Source organism: Salvelinus namaycush, chromosome 34 (genome assembly GCF_016432855.1).
Source record: "Salvelinus namaycush isolate Seneca chromosome 34, SaNama_1.0, whole genome shotgun sequence".
Classification (NCBI taxonomy): domain Eukaryota; kingdom Metazoa; phylum Chordata; class Actinopteri; order Salmoniformes; family Salmonidae; genus Salvelinus; species Salvelinus namaycush.
In genome coordinates, this window is record NC_052340.1 from 11,811,499 (window position 1) to 11,835,544 (window position 24,046).

Sequence of the window (24,046 nt, forward strand, 5' to 3'; positions counted from 1 at the left end):
GATGACAGCTTCTCCCCAGGCCAGACAGACACCACTAGGATTTGGCCTACATGTGAACACATTAGTCTGCTTTATTATTTCTAGCAACATTCTTTCCTTATGGCAGTTTAATTTATATATGTAGCACGCTTTTTCTGCCTACTCTGGCAGTTTTGGGGTGTTTATAAATTACCCTTTCACTGCTGTGTCCATGGCAACCCATTTCCCTTGCACTGTTCTGTAGTAGTGGGGCCTGTCCTCGTTCTGTCTCTCTCTGACTGTGTCTTTGTTGTGTTTCTTGTTGTCCAGATTCTTCCTCAGCACTGCAGTGAGCAGTTGGGGAAAGACAATGACGAGAGAGTTAGTACTAAAATGACTCAAGTGTTCCGTGGCTGTCCTCTTTTTCATGGCCCTTGGGGAAGAAAAGGGGCCTTGTCTGGTCGCATTAGTGGCCTGAGCTTTTGTCAAGACACTGGAGAAGGCTGCTCTACGAGTCCTGTGAACAGTGGTAGAGTTGGCAAGCGTAGTCAATGCGTTCAATAAGAGAGAATTCTTCAACGCTTAACTCCATGACTTTCAGGGCATACAGTAGGTTTGAGATAGAAAATACAGCTATGGAGATAATTTACTGCATTTAATGACTGATGCTGTTCAACTGTTGACCATCTTTAGAAGTAGACAGTTTACATGAGTGTTTTTTATGCCAGTGGTACATGCATTACCGTTGGCACAGGGTGCAGATACATTTGATCTATTAGTACTGGTGAAGACAAAGTTCTTATGAATTGGTGTGGATAAGACAGGTACCTGACCTGCATTGGGAGAAAGGGAGGGCGAGCATGATACAGAATGCAAAAACACAGACACCAACACAAGTTTAATATTATATTATTTATTTATCTTTGTACAATGTAATTACAATACAAATATGTAGGTTTAAATACAAAATTCTGTAAATAAAGAATAAAAATAAACTCCACTGGTTTGTTATCACTACACTATGGTTTACAATCAAGTTTATGAGGTAATTTAGTTTCTTATTCTGAACGTCATTAACCTACATTTTAATTTAGAGGGCGTGTAAATAACGGGAATTTAACGAAATAAAAACAGCAATTTCATGAATGACTACGTTTTTTCTCTTAAAAGACGGGGAGAGAATTAATTTAGAAAATCGATTTGTCTAAATGAGCAAAAACATGGGCCCCTCACTGGTGATTTATATCTTTGCGAAAGCGAATGGATGTCAGCCAGTATTGTGCCGCATGTAAAAATGACAAAGCCTGATTGGCCGAGTCCTAAGGAGTTAATGACCAGGAGAGCGGGATGGATGGAGCCTGTTTGTCTAGTTGTGATGTCCATTCAATAACACTGGTCCCATGGGTCCCACTCCGTCTCACTCCTAGACACTCCTGTTGTCTGGGGCAGGATCGTACATAAAGCAGTATAATGGCAAATAGCATAAACCATCTCATCTAAGCACATGCGTTTGCCCCGTCTTGACCTGCCAATGGAAGTCCTGCCAAGTGGGCTAAAATTCCAATATGGGGTTGTAGCTATAGTATACTGTATATTTATTGTCTTTGTGTGTTTTAAACTAAAGTCACGGAAGGAAATGCTTGCCTCTTTTGAGATTACGATCAAACAGTAAAGTATTGTTTCTATGGAGCTCTAAATGCATGGTGACTATAATTCTAACAGAAGTGCCTTTGTTTGGGAGCAGTGAAAGGAGTTTAAAGGAATGAAACAACCAGTCTGTTTAACGTACCGTTTGCCTGTATGGTATTTGATTAATCCACCCCTTTCTTCTTTCATCTTTTCTCAGTTCATCACAGCCTTTCAATAGTCCACATCCTCAAACTCATTCTCACATGCCCTCGTTCTCTCCGTCTATCTTTCACCTTCTCCTTTTCTTTCTCTCTCCCCCCCCCGACTATCCGTGTCACTTTCATGTCTTTGTTTGCCCTCTACAAAGATGGATGCCTTCCTCTGTCTGTTTAAAGTGGTAAATGACTCATCACTTCCTCTAGGCATCTTTACTCAGCCTGGTAGACCACACACAGCAGGTGCCATAACTTCTGCCCGTCACAATGGCCTCAGGACAAGAGCCTGGATCCAGAAGCCTCTACAAACTGACTGTAGTCCATTTGTCAGAAGTGCAGCTTGACCCAGCCCACTGGGCACACACCGATTGAATCAACGTTGTATATATGTCATTTCTATGAAATTGCGTTGAACCATCGTGGAATTGACGTCTGTGCCTATTGGGAGGCACTACTTTTGCCCAAGGCCCTATACAGGAATAAGGTGCCATTTCAAACACAGCCCCAGTGACAAAACAACATCATAACTCAGCCCAAACTTACCCTCTTTATCTTACGAAGTGCTGAAGCTCTCCCATCCCATAGCTCTTAAATCTTAGGCTCAACACTTCCAAATAGACTCTTATAGTGTTGACTGACTACACTCGTACGGGGGTGACCATGTTTTAGAATATAATGCAAATCAACCAACCAACTTGGAATGTGCCGCACTATTTGGACCCTTTCCAGAATGTTCTAGGGTTCTAGTGTGTCTGCCCTGCAGGTGGAGTGGCACTGGGACAGAGGGGTGAGATCACCATGGTGATTTAGCTAACAGTGACTCATTTGGGTTGAATAGCAAATTGACGGTTATACATGGATTGGTAATAAATAGAGGGTGAAAAAAGCATGCTATTTACACTCGTTTCCAACCTCTCGTTTCATGACTCACTCCCTCTCTTTGCTCTCTCCGCTGACACAGTTACAGCTGCTAGTTATTTTCCTTCTCTTTCAGGTTCCACAAAAATAAATACAGGGAGAAAGAACAATGTAAAACTATAACGGTTAAAAGCTAAGTAAAAATCATAAATATAACCATTTTGGCAATCAAACTGTCTGTCACTCTTATTGGTCGACGCCTCCTTTGGGGTCTCCACCATCGAGTCGTGTCATTGGCTAGTCAACCAGGGCCTTTGCTGTGCTTGGGTAACATCAACATAATCTCTCTCAGTGTCTCATCTCAGTGTCATGTGATGTATCCATATTCTCTGGCTCCTCCACAGATCCCCACGCAGAACATGATTGCTAGAAATCCCAGGGAATGCATCGTGAGGAACCCCATACACAGTCATCATGTCCCCCCTGCATTCAGACCCAATTTACATCCTGGGGTCTCAACAGAGGAGGAGAAAATCAAGAAGAGGGGGAGCGACAGCATTTAGGGGCAGGGGGCTGCAGGGGGGGAGTGGAGTGGTTCATTGTTGTTGGGTGTCTGCATCATCATAGTCTATGCAGTGGCCCGACCTGGGTTAATACAGAGTTAAAGCTCGATCTCAAAGGTCTTTTGCAAGTCATTGGAGAAAGGGTTGGGCGCCGCCTTGGGTTGCAATTTGGTCTCCAGCGCGGCCCACTTTGCCTCGAAGCGATCAACCTCCTGGGCATTGGCTGGGGGCGGGTTGGCCTGCTGTGCGCCCTCCGGTGGCCAGCTGCTGCTGGTGCCGTTCTGTATGATGGTGGCGGGGGAGGTGGGAATGTTGTGGGGGAGGCCGTTGACGGTGGGATGAGCTCCGAAGGGTGGCATAGGGAACCCGCCCGGCTGGCCGGAGAAAGAGTGGCGGTGCCCGCCGGTGAGCGTGCCCATTTTGGGCCCTGTGCCCATGCCCATGGAAGGCCTGCCGGTAGAGCCGCCTGCCGTGCAGAACACATTAGCCACCATCTGGGAAGGCGTGATGCCCACCACAGGCACACTGGCGTTGGAGTACACCATGCTGTTGGCTAGGGCGGGCATGTAGGCCTGCATGGGTACAAAGGCTGGCTGCGGGGGTGGTTGGTTATACAGGCTCACGGCCGCAGGAGTGGCATCAAACGCCAAGGGAAAGGGCTGCATGGAAGTGGGCAGGGAGCCAGGTACCCCTGGCATGGTTGCCCCCGGTATGGATGCCCCCATTATGGGCACACCTGACATAGGTGGGCCAGACATAAGTGGGTTAGACATAGGTGGCCCAGACATAGCTGCGTTTGACATGGGTGGCCCTGGAATGGCAGGGGTGGGCTGGATGGGTGGTGGGGGCAGGTTGGGGGTCTGTTGCTGGGCCTTGACGGCCTGGGCCACCTCCTCCAGCCAGCGCTCAGCCTCGGAGGGCGTCCTCCTGTGTCCACTGTGGACAGGGGACTGAACCGGGGGCTCCGCCTGCATCCAGGAGGATGTGGCTGTGGGAGAGAAGCAGAGAGCAACACGTCAATCACATGTTACATCAACCCTGCTGCTGGATCTCTCTACCGCTTTACCATGACAAGCACAGAGGACACACACACACACACACATCCTATTCGGCAGACTTTTCTGATTAGGGCCGGGATTCAATGCAAGGATTGAGCCGACATGCGCAGCATTTACCATGAACGGGATCTCTACAAACATCAGGGAGAGGGACTTTGAAAAGCTGCATTGCCGGCTGTATAGTGACCTACGCTATAGCATACCACAAAGATACACATAAATAACTGACACTTTTCAGGCAAATCAGCCTTACAAGCATTAGAAACATTACAGATAAAAACACATTCCGAATGCAAAGTTGGAGTTGAGCTGTACAATACATGTTAAGCCAGACTAGAGCTCATAGAGAGAGACTGATAAGGTAGTCAATGAGTTACCTTGCAGGGGGGCGGGTGGAGGGGGGATGGCTGGGGGCACAGTGCAGGCTGGCAGGCCGTTGGGGGTGGGGTTTGAGAAGAGTTCCTCAGAGGGCCTGGTGAAGGAATGGTTGATCTGGCTGCACAGAGCGTTGATGCTGCTGTCTGCCTCGCCACACACAGACAGATCCATCTCTGGGACTACAGAGGGGGAGAAGGATTTTGAGGATTGGCTATCTTTTGGATGATTTGATGGCAAGATTAAAGTCTTGGGCCAAACATACACTTATATAATGATATAGGATTAAAGTACATGACACCGGATGTAAACATTTATAAGCCCTTTATTGAAATGTAATCTGTTCCCTTGGTCCTATGAGGTCTACATCATCTTTTGTACTTCAAAGTAAGAAAATAAAAGTTATTCTGTAACCCACCTGACCAGTCTGTTATTCATGCATGAGATTCTCTATAGCCTAAATCCTTAGTGTAGAAAACAGAGGGAAAACCTCTTGACCTATAGCCAGTAGATTAAAAAAATAGCACATCATTTGTGTAATTCTCCTAACAACTCTCTCTGTCCCTGACAGAGAGAGTGAGCTAAGCCTGTGGAGAGCAGAGAGAGTTGTGGGGCCAATCAGAACCAGAGGGGTCAGTGGTGGATGTAATTCCTATGAAGCGCCCGCTGGACTGTCTCTCTGTTGGGTCCTATTCATTAGGGCACACCATAGCAAAACCTTTTGCAACGGAAAATGAAAATGTCAATATATTATTGGACAGGTTTAAGTAGTCACTCCCTGTTTCAGTCCGTTTTCTTCTGTTTGGTGCCTAATGAATGACCCTGCTTAGAAGAACTACTCCGAGTGCAGATGTAGTGTTTTTCTGTCTGGAGACAGCAGTGTGAACTGCTTTGTTCATGACAGGCCTGCCTTGTAAGGTCTCTCTTTCTGAACATTTGATTGGCCCATAGGATTCAAAGAGGACGGGAGAAGCTGTGGGGTTTCTCTGTGTAGTAGTGTAGTGTGTGTGTGTATGCCTGTGTGCATCCTTGTGTGTGTGTGTTTGTGTGTGTACATCATTGTGTGTGGATGTGTGTGTGTGTTTGTGTGTACTACAATCCCTGGATCTATGGCTGTAGAGGGACTGGTCTAGTGGAGACTATTTATAGACACATTGTTCACTGAGAGAGCTGGCGGACTACTGGGGAGGGGGGAGGTAGTGAAATTAGCTGCCACTGTGTGTGTGGGTGTGTGTACATGTGTCCTGTGCTTGTTGTGTGTTCATGCTTGTGTGGCTTCTATTGCTAGCTAAGTGTGTGCGTGGGTGCGTGTCTTCTATGCATGCGTGGGATTCAAATAGGTACAGATCCTATACGAAAGAGAGAATCTCTGGACACAACGCTAATACTGATACTGCTGCATACATGAATGTAAATAGATGTCAGGTACAATTGTGCTGCAACCATCAGAGGTGAAATGTGTGTTTATTAATGATTAAAAGCTGAGGTCTGCTCATAATAACTATAATCAACGTAACTGAGAGGTTTAATCTACCTCACTACAGCAGGAACAAAGCTGTGCTGGGAATCCTAATGATTATACTTGTTAAAAAGAACCATTACATGGACTCAGCAATCGGACTCAGCAATCGGACTCAGCAATCAGCCACAGCTTTAATAACACACTGATGATCAACTTCAGTGCTATTATGACCCCAATCAATGAATCTCTGGCTTCACTTGTTCCTGATCAAATACTAATAATTATAAACACCACCATACTTTGTCATAAGGGTTCAGAGTTGTTCCTGGCCCATGATCTGACCAGGAAAAAGTCCTGAATTATCCTTGGTCAGGTCATGAAGACAGGAAAACTCCAGACTCTGATTGACATTAGCCTTGATTTCCAGGCTTCCTCCGAGTGATGAACACGACATGGAAGGGTGGCATTGCAGGACTATGTTGTCCTAGACTGGTGAGGCTAACCACTCTTTGTCCTAGATCGTAGAATGCAGAGACTTAGCTAAGCTAACATAAAGAGGTGAAGCTAACCTGGGTTCTTGCTCTGGAAGTCGGCGGTCTTGCGCTGCAGATTGGAAGGCAGGTCGTTGAGGCGCAGCGAGAGCTGCCTCTTGAACGGCGAGTTCTTCCCGCTGAGGGCCGGGAAGCCCCGGAAGGAGCCCTGCCGCACCAGCTGCTCAATGGGCGCGTGGCGCCGCGGGATTGCGTGCTCCACCCCCTGCCCCACAGGCGAGGCCGCTCCCTCAGGGGGTGAGGAGGTGCCAGGGGGGATGGCTGGGATGGTACACGGGGGCTCTGGAGAGTACAATTTGCTATGGTTAATGTTGGACTACCATGACCTGGGTTAATGTTGGACTATAATGACCAGGGTTAATGTTGGACTATAATGACCTGGGTTAATGTTGGACTACCATGACCTGGGTTAATGTTGGACTATAATGACCAGGGTTAATGTTGGACTATAATGACCTGGGTTAATGTTGGACTATAATGACCTGGGTTAATGTTGGACTATAATGACCAGGGTTAATGTTGGACTATAATGACCTGGGTTAATGTTGGACTATAATGACCAGGGTTAATGTTGGACTATAATGACCAGGGTTAATGTTGGACTATAATGACCTGGGTTAATGTTGGACTATAATGACCTGGGTTAATGTTGGACTATAATGACCAGGGTTAATGTTGGACTATAATGACCTGGGTTAATGTTGGACTATAATGACCTGGGTTAATGTTGGACTACCATGACCTGGGTTAATGTTGGACTATAATGACCTGGGTTAATGTTGGACTACAACTAGTAACCACTACAGCCAATAACACTGATAAAGGTTACTACCTGCCAACATACAGTATATGTGTTGTTACACTTCAGAGTGATTGAGGTGAACAACAACAACGATCAACAGTGAGTGAATCCTCCTGTTCCTGTTAGCTCCATAACACAGGACACATTTGACTTTCCAGTAACTTTCCAGTGATACATTAGAATGTGAGTGACAGATGTTTCTGTCTGTGTGTCTGTGCTGCTCTTCATCTCCTGATGAGACATACCTTTCTTCTTGTCCTGCAGCTGCTTCATGATGTCATCGCGCTCGCCACCCTGCTGGCTGGACGACGTCACGCGGAACGAGCCCTCGCGCACAAAGGAGGTGCGGCTGGCGTCGAACGAGGCTGTGACGCCGCACTCCTTCTCGCGCCGCTGCTTCCTCTCCAGACAGGCGGCGAAGGCACAGCCCACGGCGTGGCTCATACGCTCGCCCTGGTGACCACAACACACCCGGTCAACACCCCTCCTCAATTCCCTTTTGGTGTGTCTGTGTACGTGGGCGTGTTTGGGTGTCTGTAAAACTCTGTTATGTGTGAATGGGCACTAATACAAAAAAATACACAATTGACAAGTCTGAACAGCCTAAAGCCAGTCAATTTCCCTACTGGAAAATGCTTTATCAAACCAGAACCATGTCTGTGAGGGATGACTTGGCACTCCGTTTTCATTCCATTATGCTATAAAAGTGGTTATCACCCTGGAGGAAATGTGGCTCAGAATGCCAGGAGGTCACAGTCGATAGCGCTCCAAGAAGCAATTGAGATAGAGATAACCCTAGAGTAATCCTAATCTTAATCTCTGGGCGAGCGATGCGGGGATTGGATTAATCTAGTCGCTGGGCCTGGGCCCACTCACACACACACCCTCACCGAGTCCTTCAGGGCCATGAAGCAGTGACAGATCCAGCGGCGTGTGGTGCCGTCACGGCAGATGTAGGAGAAAGCCTTGTCATAATTGCGGTCGGGCGCGCAGAAGGACACCTTCTCAATGGTCTGGTCTACGATGAGGTCCTAAAATCAAAGAGATGACGTGTTAGAGAAGGCTGATTTGACCACGTCATAAATGAAACATATCACACATAACATGGTAGCCTATAGAGAATGCATGTGATTAAAACACTCCTACTAAAATGTCATGTCAAATGTAATTACTTGGCGAGGAAAGATAATCTCCCGAGAATCAACCTTTGTTACTCTCAAGTACTAAATCTGGTTTACAGCTCTACAAAACATATTGTAAAACATGGAGAACCACTTTTTCTCTTGTTCCAGAATCTGTATCAAGCTCATTCAGGAGTCTTGGCTAGTGACTATAGGGTGAGGAAGGGGCCCCTTCTCTTACCCCCCCCCCCCCCCCCCCATGCCCGACGCCCTTTGAGTGAGAGTGGAAAACAAAAAGATGAAATGGGGCTCACACACTCATCCAAGGACTTCCTTCCACTCTTCTATCGGGGAATAGGAAGAGGGGAATGAATGAAGTGGGCAAGGAATAAATAACAGTATTTTCATTCAGAGCCAATTAGTAGATGAAGAGAGGCTGGTGGGGGAAGTGAACGTCTGGTTATGTGTGTGTGTGTGTGTGTGTGTGTGTGTGTGTGTGTGTGTGTGTGTGTGTGTGTGTGTGTGTGTGTGTGTGTGTGTGTGTGTGTGTGTGTGTGTATACGTGCGTGCGTGCGTGCTGGGTTGCCTAGGGGTGGATAGAGGTGAGGGGTGTGGGTTTGTGGGGGGTGGAGGATCACTCAGAGGCATGTCACTGAAAAACTGAAAGGGGGCACAGTGCTGAGTCATGTCACATGGGTCAGATACGGAGGTGGAGGGAAATGGGGCTTTCTTCTCTGTGGCGGTGGTGTTCTTTGACATTGACTTTGACAGGACCAGGAGATGGGATTACAAGAAAGGGGGGAGGTGGAGGGATGCTGAGGGAGGATGGGGGGGTCCATTTGTCTACTGCCACAGGAAACAAAAAAGACTGCTTAGTGGGACTGTTTCTCCCCCCCCCCTTCTTTTCTCTGGCCTGAAAAGAAAGGTGGGTAATTGCACTCGCAATAGGGGCCCCTAGCGGCCAGACAGTCCTGTCCTGAGGTGTGTGCGTGTGTTTCTGTTTGTCAAATAAAAATAAAACACTATGTGTGTGTGTACTGTCTCCCTCCCCTACCCAAAGCCCCCTTTGACATCCATCAGTAACACATGTCAAGTGTGAAAATTCAGCAGTCCGGTCTAAAGTAAGTCTAATCTGGCCTGCGAGGATAAACACAGTCATCGGGACATGCACGCGTTGCGGCCCTTTTGCACTGAGCCTGAAGGGTGACATCATCAATCTCAGGCCAGACTGAGAATGGCAGGTGACCTGGGAAAGGGCTGGGGTAGAGAGAGACCTGCGGGGTGGGTAAGGAGAGGCGGGAGAGCAGCAGCCGAAGGGGGGAGAAGGTGGAGGGTAGAGGGGGAGTGACTGGGGAGTGACTGCCAGCTTCTCGCCTGCTGAGTAGTTTTCTCTCTTTGTCTTTCCAACATACTTTTCCCACTACTGACGTAGGATCTTAATTTGAGGCAGTTTGCTACAGCAGAATAATTATCCTGCAGCAACAGGAAATGGTAATTATTATGTGGATTATAATTAATGGAAATGTTTGTAGGGGTTGATACATTTTTCGTAAGGGAACATCAAGTCTGACATTTTAAGGTGGAAATTGAAAACTTCAGAAGCCTTTTTAAACCTCAAATATACTACAAAGTTCTGTACACTTGCTCTGTCATACGAAATCTGGATTTACAGAGCTAGAGACCACGAGCAGGGGTATCTATGGTTCCAGGCTACTGTTTCATGTTTAGCCACTGTTTACATCTGGAAGCAGACTGTTTGTTTGTATGTATGATTAGCACACACGTTTATGCTACCAGCCCTGCAGGCACACTCTTACCTTGGTTTTGTCATCCACCACTCTAAGACCGTCTGCGGACACCCACAGAACTGCTTTCACTGTCTTCTTCCCACTCTGTAGAGAGACAGAGAGAGAGAGAGAGAGAGAGAGAGAGGGAGGGGGAGAGAGAGAGAGGGAGAGAGAGAGAGAGCGGGAGAGAGAGAGGGTGGGAGAGAGAGAGTTTTCTGTAGTATTATAAATACAAGCTTCCTTAATAAGCACACTGTCTTGAGTAAAAACCAAATTGGATTTATACCAAAACATTGCATGACTGATCATATTTCCACCCATACAAGACTGTTCTACAAAGTTAATGAAAGTGGTGTAGGGGGTAAAATATATGACACAACTAAATCTGACTGGCAATACGTGCAGCATCAAAATTAGCAAGAAAATAAGAGAATTCTTTAACCATGGGCGAGGCCTTTGCCAGGGTTGCAATCTCAGCCCTGCATTCTTCAATATTTACATCAAAGAATTGGCCACTATTCTAGACAAATCCTCAGCTCCTGGTCTAATTCTCCACAATTCAGAGGTTAAATGCCTGCTCTTCGCAGATGACCTGTGCCTGCTGTCACCCACAGCACATGGCCTACAGCTGAGCCTGGACTTGTTAGAGCAGTACTGCCAGACCTGGGCCCTGGCAGTAAACCCCCAAAATACTAAAATATTGATTTTCCAGAGAAGATCCAGATCTCAGGGAATTAGACCAAAGTTCCCAATTGGTACAAAATACAGAGTACTGCACACACTACAATTACTTAGGTTTAAATAAGCTCAGCTGGACACCTAAATGAGGCAGTGAATGAACTAAGAGAGAAAGGCAGGGCATTATATGCCATTAAAAAACGAATTCAAATTGAAATACCTATTCAAATTTGGCTAAAACTATTTGACTGTGTCATTGAACCAATTGCACTTTATGGCAGCGAGGTGTGGGGTCCACAAGATTTCACCCAATGGGACAAACACCCCATTGAAACCCTGCATGCTGAGTTCTGATTCTCCTACATGTCCAGAGGAAAACTACAAACAATGCATGCAGGGCAGAATTAGGCTAATATCCACTAATAATACAATAAAAAAAAATAAAAAAAGAGCAATTAAGTTTTAGAAAATACAGCTACCCCCTCTCATATAATTACCAAGCAATGCCAAGAGCTGAGAAGATAAAAAGTCCCCTCATCCAGCCGGTCCTGGGGCTGAGTTCACAGACCTGTTCTACTAACACACTGGAGCCTCAGGACCCTCATCCAGCCGGTCCTGGGGCTGAGTTCACAGACCTGTTCTACTAACACACTGGAGACTCAGGACCAGAACATCCAATCAATCAGAATAAACCAAATTACAATACAGTCTAAACAAATCTACATGACCTATTGGGAAACACAGCACAAAGCAAAATACAGTGCTATCTGGCCCTAAATCGACAGTACACCGTGGCTAACTATTTGGCCATGGTTACTGATCAAAACCTTGACAAAGTACAGGCTCAGTGATCACTGCCTTGCCATTGAGAAGGGTAGACAGGAAAACCTGGCTCCCTGTAGAGGAAAGGCTGTGCAACCACTGCACCACAGCAGAACCCGAGACAGAGCTGCATTTCCTGACAAAACATGAAAAATATAAAACAATGAGTCATTTCCACAAATTTGAAACTCTTATTAAAGGTTTCAAAGACCTCCCTGATGAAAATAGGCTACCTGTCAAGTTGGGGGAGGACGCAGAGAGCTGTGGGTTGGCAGTGCACTACACTGCTGCCTGCCATAAGATGAGGGACAGTGTCTGACAGACCAACCAACCTGCACATGTCCACTATGCCATTGCTATCGTTATTGTTGTTACTGATTGTCACATTGACAATCTTGATTATTATTATTTTAATTATGTTAATATTGTAAATGAATCACTTAATTTCCAAAGTACGATTTGACAATATGTACATTGTTACGTCATACCAATAAAGCAATTTGAACTGAATTGAATTGAGAGGGAGAGACAGAGAGAGAGCGAGAGAGAAGGAGAGAGAAAGGACAGGTGTAAGGCAGTGTAATCCTCACACTAGGTCTATTATTAGTGGTCCCTGGTCTTGGGGCTGGGATTTAGCCCTGCTGCAACACTAGGGGCACTGGCAGCACCAAGGGGCTTCCAGTCACACCACAGAGCCATTCTGTCACTCTGGCCCGGCATCCGCAGTTGTGAACTTATGTGACTGATGCTGCAGGGCTGGTGCAGTCAGATCACCAGAGGCCTAAAACATATGGCTGTATAGTAGATCTAAGGGTTTTCATTGTCCTCAAGTGGCAATAGTGGAATGCATGTCCCAGTTGTTCTGTTTCTCTGTAGGAAGCAGTAGATAAAGAGAAATAGAGGAGGGTATCCTACTGAGGGGAGCCAGCTGGCTGTCTCACTTCACAAGCCTCTTTATCTATTCAGCAGGGGGCACCAGAACAAGGCCAGGTTAAAAATACCATCAACATGAGAGGGTAGCTGGGAGAGCAGTGCTCCTGCACTCCAACTGAGGGGTGTGTGTGTGTGTGTGTGTGTGTGTGTGTGTGTGTGTGTGTGTGTGTGTGTGTGTGTGTGTGTGTGTGTGTGTGTGTGTGTGTGTGTGTGTGTGTGTGTGTGTGTGTGTGTGTGTGTGTGTGTGTGTGTGTGTGTGTGTGTGTGTGTGAGAGAGAGAGGAAGAGTGAGAGACGAGGGAGACTGAGTGCTGCAGGAAATGACTTTGGAAAAAAAAAGCGTGGCAAACCGATAAAGCGTAAGTATTTTGCATAATCCTGAAGAGACAGAGCGAGGGGAGAGTAAAGGAGAGGGGAAGGAAGAGAGTTGAGGCAGTGAGAGAGATGAACCAGAAGAGAGGAGGAGTAGGAGGATGTAAAAGATAGAGAAGCGTGTGAAAAACAAGGTAACGCGATGGAGAGAAGGTAGGGGGAGAGGAAGAGGAGAGCCTCTGTGAGAAGCTAAGCGTTCCTCCCTGACTACCAGCCAAAGGACAGACATTACAGACAATCGCTATACTGCAGAATGAAGAGAAAGAGAGGGAGAGAGAGAGGGAGGGGAATAAGTGTATGGACAGGTTAAAAAAAAGTGACCAAGGAAACGACAAGGGTGCAGCAGACTTCCTGATGAAGGGAAAAAGGCTAAAGGACAGAAGAAACACACACACGCTAGACACGCACACACACACACACACACACACACACATAACTACCCTGCTGAGCAGTGGACAAAGCCCATGGAAGACGATGGGAAAAAGGAGTCAGGCTGGGAAAACAAACAAGACAGTGAAACACTGGAGCCGTCTCTGGGCTTCTCCATGGGTCTAGGCCTGCTGTCCCGACTCCTTCCCTAAAGACAGAGCCCAGAGGGCGGGAGAGCCTGGGAGCTGACAGGGGGGTGTCACCTCCTTCCTGACCCCACTCTGACTGCATGCCACCCTATCCCCAAGACCCTGTCTAGTATACCAGGCTTCTCAGCAGCACTGGCCCGGGCAGCAGCACATGCTATGGTCGCTTTTTCACTCTTTGTAGCTTGTGCTTGTGTGACCCGGCCTGTTCTGTGTCACACTGTTCGCACGGCCTGGGCGAGCCTGCCTTCCCAGGGGGCCAAGCGGAAGGCGTCTGTTCTAAAGCTGTGGTACGGGGATGGTCAGGTCTGAGTAGCTGAGCTCATTACTGATTCTAAGGAGGGCTCAGCCCCGACAGGAGAAGCAAGGGGCTTAGATTAGGAATTTACTGCAGATGATTGGGGTGGGATTGGGCTGAGCTTCAAGACAAAATAGAGGTAGAGGTCTGAAGAGGAGAGGAGATATGGATCTGGAGATAAGAGGTAAGAGGTGAATAAGGGAACGGTGGGAATTGGAAGGGGGAAAAAATGAAAAAGGTGAAATGAAAAAAGCAGACAAAATCTAAGACAGGGAGCAAGAGACTGCAGTGGTATCGGTGTGTGTGTGTGTGTGCGTGTGCGTGTGCATGTGTGAGTGCTTGTGTGCATGTGTGTGTTGGACTACTGTATAAGGTGCAGGATATCTTATAACTCCACCAGGATAAGAATACCAGCCTATACAACAAAACATGGCAGCTTACATAAACATACATAAAAGAGAGGTATCAGCAGGGGGTTAGAGTGGAGCGATACTTACAATTTTGAGCTTTTTCACAGCCTCCTCGCACACATGCATCCCTCTGGATTCCTCCACCTCCACCAGACCCAGGTACTACAGATAGAGATGGAGAGAGAGCGAGAGAGAGAGAAACAACGAGAGAGAGATGGAGACAGAAAGAGAGAGAATGAGAGATACATTAAAACTCAGAGATGCAAAGGCTGTTATGAAGATTTCTACAAACTGCATGAACACACAAATATGCCCAAATACCCAATGCAATGTAGTTAATCGCCTCTGCATTCACATGATCACAAAACAGTATAAGTCAATCCATTCCAAAGTGAGCCACCAGACTGTGTCAGCTGCTAATAATGAGGATGAATGAGGGAGGATAGAGTCCTTTTACAGGATTAGATTTCCAGTCCCCCAGAGTTCCCTGTGGTGCGTCGGAGGCCCTTGGAGAGACAATTAGGTTGCCAGAATGTTTTTTGTCAAATACAAACCCATTCCTCTGAGCCAAGCCAGCAGAGTGGAAAACATACCGAAAAGATGCCTCAAATAGATTGTATACTATCTTTCCGTATACCGGTAGGCCTTTTGAAAGCATGAGTCACTTTATTTACCCCATTTAGAGTTATGTGTGGCTTAGTGAGTGTGTGACAGAGAAAATGAGAGATAGAGAGAGAGAGGATGGGGGAGAGAGAGGGGGAGGAGAGAGAGAGAGAGGGGGAAAAAGAGAGAGAGGGGCAATGTTCCATCAAAAAGATTTCATCACTGAGCAAATTTCAGGTCTTCTGAGCACAAACTTTAACAGTTGTGAAAATTCTGTGCAACTTTCGGTGCACGATTACTGGGAACACAAAGGCTGTACTCGCTTTAAGTTAGTTTTAACAGTGATCAAGTGGCTATTGTGGCTATTTGATCATAACGTAGGCCTAACAGAGTGGCTAAACATCAAAACAATGGAGAAAATGTCATTCAGACTGAAACTGTTTGATGCAAGAAACCACTTTACAAAATATAAAATGCATCATTATTCCCATACCATTATTACAGAGAATTAGACAAAAGATGCTACCCTCTGCCTATTGGCTACTGCCTATTGGCTACTTTTATTGGCTAGTTTATTCAAGCCTGTCTCAAAATACAACACTGCCCCTTTAAGACAAAAAAAGCTCTTTACCTGACTTGCTTTTCAAAGATGTCTAGAAATGCACACCTTTCGTGCTCTTGTAGGAAGCATTGCTGACTACAAATGATCTATATCTGGGCTATTAACTCACTAACTAGCAAAGGACATTAACAAAATGTGCACACGTGGCTACATGTAGCTCTCACCTTGATCTCAAAACAAGTGCATCTACTCATGGCTGCTCATGCTGTAAAAACAGTCCAGTTCAAAGTGAATGGCACAGATCCATATATGGCAATGGTCTATTTGTATATAGGCCTACTGCAGCTCTGATTGGTTATGCTGCACCGGTCTGTGTAGAGTATGTGCTTGTCAATGCAGTAGAATCCTACTCCAATGCGATCTGCCTACAACAAAATCTCTTGTATAGTTAGTTTTGCATACAGTCTTTTAATTTTGTTTCGGTATGTGGCATTGAAAGTGGCTAATATTGGGTTGATTTCATCACAATTCCCACAGTAAATGGGCATGCTACTCCACGCGTGCTGATATTTATTCTGTGCAACCTGGGGAACTCTGTGCCTACGTGCAGTTTAGAGGGAACATTGGAGAGAGGGAGATAAAGAGAGAAAGAAAGAGAGGGAGAAAGAGAGAGAGACAGAGAAAGTGAGAGAGAGAGGCCGATACACGCTAATGATCAAAATCCAGAAAAGAGACATTAAATTCTACAACCACCTAAAAGGAAGCGATTCCCAAACCTTCCATAACAAAGCCATCACCTACAGAGAGATGAACCTGGAGAAGAGTCCCCTAAGCAAGACTATAATGTTTACTGTTCATTTGTATTGTTTATTTCACTTTTGTATATTATCTACTTCACTTGCTTTGGCAATGTTAACATATGTTTCCCATGCCAATAAAGCCCCTTGAATTTAATTGAGAGAGAGACACCTTGTGTAGCCTTTGGCCATCCTCCAAACACTACTACTAGGTGCTCCAAACAACTGCTACTATGCTCTTGTAGCAAGACGGCACCGAAAGACACGCTCGCCTTGTTTCTAGCTCTATAAGCATTTCGCTGCACCTGCTATAACACCTGGAAATCTGTGTAAGCGACCAATAAACTTAAGAATTTTATAGACCTTTTTAACAGCTTTCTGACGAGGACCCCAAAGAACTTGCGGTGCGTTTGTAAACAACAGCTGTTCGGTTGCGGCTGTAAGTGAGCTATGCCAGCTAACTTAGTCTAGTTCAGGGGTAGATCGCGAGCTACCAGTAGCTACCAGCCCAGCTATGAGTAGCTCGCCAAGCAATTATGAAAGTACATGCATTTGTTCCATTACTAACAGTCATAAACATAAAACTGTCATGTTTTGTCATTGATTATCATGTCTTGTCCCTGTGCTTCCCTTCTATTCGTTTCCCTCTGCTGGTCTTATTAGGTTCTTTCCCTCTTTCTATCCCTCTCTCTCCCCCTCCCTCTCTCCCTCTCTCGCTCTCTCTCTCTATCGTTCCGTTCCTGCTCCCAGCTGTTCCTCATTCTCCTAACTACCTCATTTACTCTTTCACACCTGTCCCCTATTTTGCCCTCTGATTAGAGTCCCTATTTCTCCCTCTGTTTTCCGCTTCTGTCCTTGTCGGATCCTTGTTTGATGTTTGCTGTTCTGTGTCCTTGTTCCGCCCTGTCGTGTTTTTGCCTTCTTCAGATGCTGCGTGTGAGCAGGTGTCTATGTCAGCTACGGCCTGTGCCTTCCCGAAGCGACCTGCAGTCTGTGGTCGCGTCTCCAGTCGTTCCTCTCTACTGACGAGAGGATTTCAGTTTTCCTGTTTTGTATTTACCTAAGATAATATCCAGGAGTATCGTTTTTGTTTAAGACTGGAATAAAGACTCTGTTTCTGTTAAGTCGCTTTTGGGTCCTCATTCACCAGCATAACAAAAACTCCCAGCTATTATCCAATCATACCCACATTTACATTATCCCACCCCAGGTTTGCCACTATTGGCTTAAAAATCCAAACATAAAATAATATCTGCCAATTAATATCCAGCAATATTGCCCGACTGTCTGTATTGTGTGAGCGTTTGATTATCACTCCATGAAGCCAGACAGCGATGCTAATGATAACCGTTTTGTGGGTAGACAGAAAGACTTTCCCCAATAACTGCAAAGTAGGCTTGCCTCACAGAACTATATCATGATTCGTTATATCAATTGAGTGGGCATTGTTTTTTTAACTCTGCCATGACATGTGCTGCAGCAGTAGGCCTAGCAACATAAACATTGCTAGACCGACACCAAAGACAGTCCAATATGAAGATAAGCTAAATCTGCTTCTCCGATAAGACTCCCCGAACACACTTGTAGGTGATGTCATGGCGACATTGGGTAGCTAAGATCATGCGTAGAAATACGTAATCGGTTCTAACGGTCATCGCACACCGAACTGCACATGTGCAGGCCATCAAATTAAAGGCACTATTTCGATGTAAAGTAGTTTTTGGACCAAAATGAAAACGTGTCAGTTTGTCACTCACGAGGTTGGAGTAATAACATGTTCAACTACTTAAGACATTGGGTCGAATCTAGGATGTGCCTTTAGATTTCAAGACAATTAACAACTCTAAGGAAGAGTTTTTCACTTCTCTCATTTCCTTCTCAAACCACAAACCCTGGCCTGGTCTGTTTGGTCTATTTCACAAGTGTTCCCGCAAGTCTTGCGATGTTGCGCCTCTGTGTTTAGAAACCCTATGCCAACACATTCCTCTCTTGCTAGATGCACAATTAAAGGGGAATTACACTCAAAAATCCAATCTCCTGATTGTGATTTACGCATTGACGTGGACTCAAAAGATCCATTTTCGTTTAATTTCTCTATGGATAATTAAACTGTTGAGAGGAACAAAAATAAAAACAATTCTAAACCAGGTAAAATAATACAGCGAAAACAGAATTTGGGAATATACAAAAGCTAATTTCATGGGGCCTGTCATGCCAGATACTGTTTATTAACCATTATTTTACCAGTTATAACGACATATTTTGTACACCAAGGACCCGGGGATAAGTTGCAGGGTAAAGTAGAAGAGAAGAATGTGCCTATTTAAAAGCTATGAAAAATGAGTAGCTAGCTTCATTTTTTAAAAGTATCTCTCATGCTGGAAAAAGGTTGGAGTCCCCTGGTCTAGTTGTTTTCCCAAGGTTAAAGTTAGAATTACCATAGTATTTGCAAGTGGGAAGGTCCTGACGACCAGGGTTTAATCTATTTTTTTAAATGAATGTTTATAGATTTCCCAAAGAAGCATCGCAGCGGGCTGCATTGCATGCATGGATAGTAAAGCTAGCAACAGGAGGATGTGGCGCCGGGATGATGTGTAGCACACTGGCAAGGTGTTTATCAAGTTAACTATCTATTTTGGTAACGTCAGCTGGCTAGCTTCATGAGGAATGCTTTTCCAACAGTCTTGAAGGAGTTCCCACATATGCTGAGCACTTGTTGGCTGCTTTTCCTTCACTCTGCGGTCCAACTCATCCCAAACCATTTCAATTGGGTTGAGGTTGGGTGATTGTGGAGGCCAGGTCATCTGATGCAGCACTACATCACTCTCCTTCTTGGTCAAATAGCCCTTACACAGTCTGGAGGTGTGTTGGGTCATTGTCCTGTTGAAAAACAAATGATAGTCCTTTCGTGGAAATTCTTATGATGCGTCTCCTCCTGGGCAGCTCACAGTAAGGGTCTGGTCTGGGCGGGTCCCCGTCCTCTGTTGGTCAGACAGGAATTTCCCTCACGATTCATAAAACACCACCGGTTTTCCTCGCAGACAGACCCCCACTGGAAAGCTCTGCAGGCAGAAGTAATCATCCGGTTTGTGACGTCAAATGTCGTGACGTCAAATGTCGTGGAAATTCTTACGGAGGCACACTCAAAGTCAACCTTAAATGAATTATTGTTTATTGTCAGCACGCTGGAGAGGTTCCAACAAATTCAATGCACCATAGTACACATGTCAATCAGGAGCTCTGCCGGGGCAGTCCCAGCAGTTGTCTTATATACGGCTATTCACAGACAAGTTATATTTGTATGATTTAGCATAATTAATCATTCATCCAGGTGACAGACCAATACTGGTTCATAACATGTGACAGACCAATACCTCACAAGGCTTGTTCTCTCTAAGCTGAGACCTTAAAACTGAGATATCTTTCATTCATTCACAAAACAAGGTCTGGGCGTACTGCCAAATTGCAGCTACTGATAGTGAGGATTTGTACAGTCAGCCACTTGCATGAACACAGAAATTGGTTTATAGAACAGCATATGAATAGAACACAGAAATTAGTTATAAGAAAAGCACAAACATTAAAATTCCATTACAGTCCCACTAAGCGCAAACCAGATGGGATGGCATATCGCTGCAGAATGCAGTGGTAGCCATGCTGGTTAAGGGTGCCTTGAATTCTAAATAAATCACCGACAGTATCACCAGCAAAGAACCCGCACACCCTCGCACCTCCTCCTCCATGCCTCATGGAGAGAACCACACATGCGGAGATCATCCATTCACCTACTCTGCGTCTCACAAAGACAAGGCAGTTGGAACCAATAATCTCACATTTGGACAGATTTCCACCAGTCTAATGTCCATTGCTCGTGTTTCTTGGCCCAAGCAAGTCCCTTCTTCTGATTGGGTTCCTTCAGTTGTGGTTTCTTTGCAGCAATTTGACCATGAAGGCCTGATACACACAGTCTCCTCTGAACAGTTGATGTTGAGATGTGTCTGTTACTTGAACTCTGTGAAGCCTTTATTTGGGCTGCAATTTCTGAGGCTGGTAACTCTAATGAACTTATCCTCTGCAGCAGAGGTAACTCTGGGTCTTCCTTTCCTGTGGCGGCCCTCATGAGAGCCAGTTTCAACATGTCGCTTGATGGTTTTTGCGACTGCACTTGAAGAAACTTTAAAAGTTCTTGAAATCTTCTGTATTGACTGACCTTCATGTCTTAAAGTAATGATTGACTGTTGTTTCTCTTTGCTTATTTGAGCTTTTCTTGCCATAATATGTACTTGGTCTTTTACCAAATAGGGCTATCTTCTGTATACCACCCCTACCTTGTCACAACACAACTGATTGGCTGAAATGCAATAAGAAAGAAAGAAATTCCACAAATTAACTTTTAACAAGGCATTTCTGTTAATTGAAATGCATTCCAGGTGACTACCTCATGAAGCTAGTTGAGATAATGCCAAGAGTGTTCAAAGCTGTCATCAAGGCAAAGGGTGGCTACACTGAAGAATCCCAAATATAAAATACATTTTGATTTGTTTAACCCTTTTTTTGGTTACTATCTGATTCCATATGTGTTATTTCATAGTTTTGATGTCTTCACTATTATTCTACAATGTAGAAAATAGTAAAAATAAAGAAAAACCCTGGAATGAGTAGGTGTGTCCAAACTTTTGACTGGTACTGTATACTATTGGTTTACTGTTAGAATTGGTTGTAAGACTACAAAAATACTGTTAAAAATAACAATGCATAAACCTAGAACATGCATGGCCAACCTTGCTGCTAGAGATCTAGCTACTGGGTGTGCAGGTTTCGGTTCCAGCTCAGCCCTGACATTCTGCTGATTATTTGTATTAGACACTATTCATTTAACTTTCTTCTTTGTATGATATGAAATAAAGTGTTGATTCTTTGAATTAAGTATAGTGTGTTTTTTTTTGTCATTGAACATTCCCTGTTTGTCTGTTTCATTTGGTTGTCACTCATTTTGTCTGATGATATTGCACTGAAGCTGATGTCCTTGATCATTGGTGTGGGTGTAACAATCCCTTTATGGCTGACCTAGGATGCAAACCCTGTCCACAACAGCACTTCATACCCACAAAGCAGGGTCCATTATCCTACCAAAACCATGTGACAACCAAATAAAACAGACAAACAGGAAAAGTTCAATGACCAAAAAAATACACTGTACATAATTCAAAGAATCAGCACTTTATTTCATATCATACAAAGAACGCCTATGTACAGTAGATGGTTAGTGGGTTTAGACGTCAATCTTACTCCAAAACAAGAGCTGATTGAATAGTTAAATGAATAGCGTCTAACACAAATGATACTCAGAATGTCAGGCCTGTAATGAAGGTAGGCCTTAAGGATGACATGCACAGGTCAGAGACATTACTAGCAAATATCACTATCATCAGGTAGTGCAGAAAGGAATATATTAACGTTCATTTGATGTCACTTCAAAATACATGTTGCTTGAAATAAAGTTGCAATTTGTTTGCTTCATGTTATGTGTCATCCTGGTGTAATTAAATGCAGTTCAAAATGATCCCCACAAAGTGTCACCAGTAGCGTTTGTATTATAGTCTAGCAGCTAGCTTTACTACAAACCACTAGCTAGATCTCACAACATGAGGGCGATAATATGTGCCTTGCACAAGCTAGCGGTTCGTTAAAACTACACTATGTTAATTAATTGAAACCTAGTGGGCCATACAATTGGGTAAACTATAGTCTTGTTTTGAAGGAAGCAGCTGAAGAGCTAGGAGAGACAGATTGGTGAGGGGGAGAGAGGCGTTGATAGTGGGGTAATGACTGCTGCTAGCTTTTCCTGCTGGGGATCTGAAGCATGCCATCAAGGGTTTTTTCCATTAGAAATGTTCCCTCCTCTCTATCCCCCCCCCCCCCCCCCCCCCCCCACCTTTCAATCTCACTCACCCTCTCTATCGCTGCCCTCGTCCTTCACTTCCCCTGTGTCCCTCTTTCTCTGTCTCTTATGTCTTACTGTTCCCCTCTCTACCACCCTAGAGCAGCACTCTGATAGTAGGAATCTACTCCTCTACTATTCTGTTCTTTACAGTTGCATATAAGGATCCATCCATCCTACGCATAGACTACAGCTGATTTTGGGGAACCAGAGTGGAATTACTAAGAGCGTGCTTATATACCACAATGCAGTTGGGCTGTCGTATAAGGCAAATCACCTCAGACAAAGGAGTGGAAGAGAATCACGCAGCAGTTTCACCAGGGAGGACGTAGAATTTATCTCTCCCAATCCACCCTTAGGCACTATTCACTATTGATCTCTCCCCATCCACCCTTAGGCACTATTCACTATTGATCTCTCCCCATTCACTGGGCCTCCAGAAAGACTTAGAGACAGCTAAGTCTCATCACTAGAACTAGGATCATCATTACTGTCAGGTTCTGTTCTGTTCCACTGATCACACTGCCACGGGACTTAGGATAAGTGTAAAAGTAAAAGTCAGAACTAAGTTAGATCTAAGGCTAGAGTCAGGTGTGATTTTGTAAGACGAAATACAACTTCCTTCCCTGCTGTCCCAGATAGTAAACCAATTGAATCTTATACCTCAACATTTTGAACCAAAAGATTAATAATAGTTAGGTTGAGTTAAGAGTCAGTTTAAGACCAGGTCCCAGGACAGGGGTCTCAGTCTTACCCTTACGGGGAAGTTGCATTTGCCCTTGCGTACGGCCTCCTCGTCGGCCTGCCACTGGTGGGGTCTGCTGGCCTCCGGCACGTAGGTGGGCTTCTTCCTGCGCAGGCTCTGACGTAGCTTATTCATCTCCGGGGTCTGGGGCTCCCTGTTGCTATGGAGACCAAGACAGACAGGGGGGCGAGGTAAGTATGTGTTAAGTGTGTGCTCGTGACAGCCATGGGGGCGAAACGACAGTGACAAGAAATGACACCTCTGCTCTGAAAGCGGGAGAGACAACTATGGTAGCCCAGAGGGGCAAACCCTTTTTTAAAGAAAGAAAGCGTTTGCCCCTATGGGCCACCGTAGACAACGCTGTAACTGAGATAAATGAATGATAGGTGTGTGAAAACGCTACTATCCTTTACAACCTAGTAATTTAATCCATATTATCATCATTAAATATCTATACAGAGCTATATCTGTTAAATTTGTTTAATCACATTTCCATCAATGTTTAGGGTTACAGGTAGAGCTAACCCACAAAGCCCAGACAGTCCTTTCATCCTGTGGGCTTTGAACATCGGAATTATTGCCGGATGTAAACACACACACACACACACACACACACACACACTTAATTAGGCCATTCAGCCTGAATACCTCATTTGCATTGGTAATTTCAACGTCTTCATAATGAAACATGATGACACTATCAAAACAAGTCCTGTTTAAAAATGCTAATGAGTCTTTTTTTGTGGGAGTCAGTTTCTCGCTGTACAAGTATAAACACTGAACCAGAGAAAGAGAAACATCTCAGAATATCGCATGGCCCAGTTTAAAGCGGAACAGACATCCTCTCAAATGATCTTACCATCTTGGGCATCTCGGCGGTCTTGCCCCAAGCTTCGGCATTCTTTTCTCCTGGCTTTCACTAAGTATTTGTC

General features: G+C 45.1%; 1 protein-coding gene across 1 annotated transcript; it reads right to left on the reverse strand.

Annotated features, from left to right (window-relative positions):
• Positions 1–959: 959 nt before the first annotated feature.
• Positions 960–23,259, reverse strand: LOC120028316 (numb-like protein). The gene is made up of 8 exons (XM_038973521.1): positions 23,124–23,259; positions 14,554–14,628; positions 10,410–10,484; positions 8,362–8,502; positions 7,717–7,924; positions 6,688–6,951; positions 4,659–4,838; positions 960–4,211 (listed from the first exon to the last, which is right to left on the reverse strand). The coding sequence occupies exons 1-8, from the start codon at positions 23,247–23,249 to the stop codon at positions 3,322–3,324; spliced, it is 1,959 nt and encodes a 652-aa protein (XP_038829449.1). The 5' UTR covers positions 23,250–23,259; the 3' UTR covers positions 960–3,321.
• Between the last annotated feature and the right edge of the window lie 787 nt (positions 23,260–24,046).

What these genes read in the sequence shown, in the direction of transcription:
- LOC120028316 (XM_038973521.1), bottom strand. Translation starts at nt 23,249, where the DNA reads ATGAATAAGCTACGTCAGAGCCTGCGCAGGAAGAAGCCCACCTACGTG. An exon ending in CTGTGAAAAAGCTCAAAATT is followed by an intron (nt 10,485 to 14,553) that starts GTAAGTATCGCT and finishes GTCTCTCTACAG; the next exon opens with AGTGGGAAGAAGACAGTGAA. An exon ending in CTTCCAGAGCAAGAACCCAG is followed by an intron (nt 4,839 to 6,687) that starts GTTAGCTTCACC and finishes CCCCCTCTGTAG; the next exon opens with TCCCAGAGATGGATCTGTCT.